A 4,339-nucleotide genomic window follows, 5' to 3' on the forward strand; every position below is an offset into this window, starting at 1 on the left:
GTAGGGAAGATTGACATAGATTGCCATCTCCCAAATTCAAATGTGTGGCCTGGATTGATTTGTACATGATCAAATGGTTGATAATATTTTATGGTTGATCCATGTGCTTTCCTGTTTTTAATTCCTGAATTGAAAAGGCTAGTGTGTTTAATACTTGAATTTAAAGGGTTGGTGTCATTTATTGCATCTTCTAAACTAATTCCTGAATTGAATGTGGTCGTTGATTGTCTTTAATCCTAAATGGAATGTTGAGAATTGAATGTTGTCATTTATTGTCTTTAATCCTAAATGGAATATTGTCATTTATTGTCTTCAATAGGTTGAATGGTTAAATACACATGTACATATGGCTGACACACATTTCAACTATTCTTGTGCAGGTAGCAATGGGATGTGTTGCTCCATTGGAAATCTGTAGGTCACTGTTTGATGGGATAGGTGTACTCCTGAATAGAATTTAATGGAATGTTTTGTAGTGCATTTTGACTTATTTGGTGATTCAGAGATAGAAATATTTGGGACATTGTGTCTTGTCAATATGTGATGTTAAGGTCTCATATTTGACACTCGTTGGCCCAATCAATATGTGGGTCCATTTTGAACTAAATTATATAACATATATAACTTAATATAAACTATTTATGTACATATTTTTTTATGATTTAAGAATATTTTTTAATAGATGTGTGAAACCAATACTATAAATAATATTGGTCCCTGCACACTTAAAAAAAAAAAAGGCTCGCCCTACTCACAGGAAATTGAGTCGCCCACACAGAGAGTTGAAGAGCAAAGATAAAAACACGTAAGTTGCCCTGCTTGAATTTAATGTCCATTCAATGAAAAGACAGTTAGTCTAAAAGGAGTAAATTGCGCAGGATTGACTTTAATATTTATCCAATAAAAAGAATGGAAGGATGGAAGGATCAAGGTAGGTGCCCAGTAATCTAAATGGTTGTAACTTGGAAGGAAGTGGTACCAACATTGCAGTTGAAAGCTTCGAGTGTTTGTGTGCAGAGCCCAGGGGAGCGCAACAAAAGTTGCTTGTCCATGTCAAGCCAAGTGACTGAGTTTAGCAGCAGATAATTCATTTTGTAATGGTGCAATAATGTAATGCGTTGCCACGAATGGCTTCTTCAATGTGTGCGTTACGTACTTTCATAATTTCAGTTTTAAATAAAGTTTAAACATCTTCTACATTGGTGAGTCATAACCATGGCGAAGAACGACTATGCCTCTCGATCTTATGGTAATGGCATGGGCGGGAAAATATGGCACATTTTCTACTGTCAGAAAGATTACCGTGACTGCAACTGATCATACACTAAACTCGCTGAAAGTGACTAATGCTTTGGAAGGCCATGATCAAAGTTTTCGTATGAAAGACTTCAGAGGGGTTACACACGGAGGAGACGGGCACCAGAGAAAAGAGGTAAAAGTCACAATTAGGTGAACTGCATTGCAATCTATGAGTCATACTAAATTGTGGTTTTCTTTGGCTTGACGGGATGGGGATGTGGATGTGGATGCAGTTTACACTGGAGTTTCCACGCGAATACCTCACTAAAATGAGTGGATATGTGGGTTTGGCCCTGCGCCCCAATAAGTCGGACGATCGCTACTATGTGGTGAAGTCTTTGAGTTTTCACACCAATCAAAGGACACTCGGACCATGCGGGCCACAAGAAGGAACTCCTTTTGAGACTGAAGTGGATGGCGTGATTGTGGGGTTCTTTGGATCGAGTTCCGGTCTCCTTGACTCAGTTGGCCCCTATATGCTGGTGGACTGAAGTCTAAAATAAAACCGTCTGTAGCGAACCTACAATTTCGATGGAAATTTCTGTATGATTTTAAGAAAAGTTGGCAGAATTTTTTAGAAATTCTGGATAGTGAATAGAGATTTAAGATTTTGGGTGTTCTAAGAATTGGATAGTGCTAAATCAATTTTCACTATTAAAAACAAAACAATTGATTAAAATTTTTGAAAAAATTATTATTTAATTCTTAAAAAACAAAATCGTTGCATTGTAATACAATTTAGAATTTTGTTAAGAGTTGATACTAAATCATAAAAAAATGTTCATTAAGGTTAAGTGAGGCTATACACTTTGTGTTTTATATGTTGATCTATTGAAGGTCAAAATTTTCTTAAAAGTTACCAGTTTAACACAACTAATACATGTGATTGATAAAAACAGTAGACATCAACTTATTTTACTATTCATTTTGAGATTAAATATATGTTACGCTAACCTATATCATAAATGGAAATTAAGTAATCACCGATTGCCCACATTCATTTATATCTGCATGCGTGATCTCTAAAATTTGGGTACTACTCATTTTGGTAGTAATTATAAGAAAATGAAATAAAAACCCCACAATCTTACCACTCCTCATTTCGGTAACTATTATCACAAAATGACACAAAATCCCCACAATCTAGTCGTTCCTCTCACCCCTTCTCATTTCGTCTCCCAGCCAGCAAAGTGAAACATCACCATATCCTGTACTGCATAGTTTTCTTATTGCCTTCATAGCTCAATTATAATCACTTAACCAATTCGTGAAACAGAGAAAGAATACATGATTGCATGATGATGAGTATGAAAGTATTTATATAGAAATTGGGTACCTGGAAAACCCCTGTTACTTTTAAAAGGAAGGGACAGTGCATTGAACCCTTAAATCCCATCAAAACTATAGAACAATTTCTTTTTAATGGGTATAGAAACATACATAACTGCAGTCGGGGTAGATTGAGGCTAAGCATAAATGAAAAAAATACAGGAATTCATCTCTGCATTGCTTTAAAGGATTGCATCTACCATTGCATAATGAGAAGTGCGTAGTGTTGAACTTTCGAGTTCTTAGCCTAACAGTACAAGTAATGCTCAGTCCTTTCGAACCAAGTCCTATTGATTAAACTCTCATCATCCTTTTTTTATGGACACTGCTCAGTCCTTTGGAATGAAAACGATGAAAAACACACTACCACACATCAAACCAAACATCAAGAACATGACAGATTAAAAGACATTTTTTTAAGAAATTAGAAGAACAGTTGAGAGGCATGCACGATCATCGACAATTAGAAAATGGAAAAACATGGGTTCGGGGTTTTCAGTAAATATGATCCATGCCTAAGCTTAACTATTTGCGAAAGGCGACAAGAAAATCTATTCGATCAATGGTCAGGAAAAAAATAAACATGTGCCAATATATTTTGTCTCATATAGATCTATCAACTTTCAATCATGACGACAATATGCAAATGAACGGGTATGTTCTCAGGGTATGCAAATGAATAAGTATGTCACTCAAAATTGGTTTAAATATTTTTCATATTAGTTAGATCAAGAATATTCTTTTAAATCAAAATTTCTCTATACATTTATTTAAAAGTTAAAATTCTTTAAACTCAATTACAAAATAAACTAGATCTATAATTTAATGATAAAAAATGTTCATTAACCTTAACTAATATTTTATATATTGATCCCTTGAAATTCAAAGGTAATTTAATGTTTATCTTTCCAAAACTACAAGTATTAAATAATTAATATAATTTATATTACTCATAGCTACTATGATTTTTATTTGTTTTAATATAATTTATATCATGGTGATTACAAAATGTACTATTTTTTATTTTTATTAATTTTAATATTTGTATTTATAAATTTTAATAATTATTTTAGGATTCCATAAATAAATATAATAATTAAGAAATAATATACAAGTTATGTATCTCATAATTTATTCTGGAAAATTGTAAATGGGAAAAACCAACCAATAATAAATTTATTATTGTTTCTAGCTAAAACATAGGCAAATTAGCGAACATCTTGGCCATGGTCAAGTGAGCCTTAACGGTTCTAGTGTAGCGAAGGCCAAAATGTTTGCTCGTTTGAACCGAGAAAGAACTAGAATGTGAGAACTCAGATGGCCGCATGCAGACAAATAAGATACTGCCATGGAAGTGAGCGTTGCAGCCATGGATTATTTATATACAAATATAAGAGTAATGTTTGGGTTTGTTTCTTGTAAAGTGAGCTTGTACGCCACCAAATCACGGGGTTGCAGAGATGGTGTTTTTTTGTAGACACGATGGTGGTTGTGTTAAAGATAGCTAATTATTTCAATGTGTACAGTTGCTTAAATTTAATAGGTCAATTAACTGAATTAAGTTGAGATTGAGTTTAGTTTTATTTTGGGTAAAGTTAAATTTAAAGTGTGTGCATGTTGAAGTTATTTTGAGTGAGTTGTTACTTCTTCAAAAATTTTAAATTCTCTTCAGCAAATTCATTGTAATCGTTATATGATCAATAAAAAAATC

The 4,339-nt window shown here is 33.3% G+C and overlaps 1 protein-coding gene across 1 annotated transcript; it reads left to right on the forward strand.

Moving 5' to 3' along the window:
• Positions 1-1,231: 1,231 nt before the first annotated feature.
• LOC149216697 (agglutinin alpha chain-like) lies at positions 1,232-1,790 on the forward strand. The gene is made up of 2 exons (XM_089390043.1): positions 1,232-1,432; positions 1,533-1,790. Exons 1-2 carry the CDS (start codon positions 1,232-1,234, stop codon positions 1,788-1,790), a joined length of 459 nt encoding a protein of 152 aa, XP_089246169.1.
• The last annotated feature ends 2,549 nt before the right edge of the window (positions 1,791-4,339 follow it).

Source organism: Pinus tabuliformis, chromosome 1_1, assembly GCF_031772625.1.
Source record: "Pinus tabuliformis cultivar Carrire ecotype Pingquan chromosome 1_1, CPIR1, whole genome shotgun sequence".
Classification (NCBI taxonomy): Eukaryota; Viridiplantae; Streptophyta; class Pinopsida; order Pinales; family Pinaceae; genus Pinus; species Pinus tabuliformis.

What these genes read in the sequence shown, in the direction of transcription:
- LOC149216697 (XM_089390043.1), top strand. Translation starts at nt 1,232, where the DNA reads ATGCCTCTCGATCTTATGGTAATGGCATGGGCGGGAAAATATGGCACA. An exon ending in ACGGGCACCAGAGAAAAGAG is followed by an intron (nt 1,433 to 1,532) that starts GTAAAAGTCACA and finishes ATGTGGATGCAG; the next exon opens with TTTACACTGGAGTTTCCACG.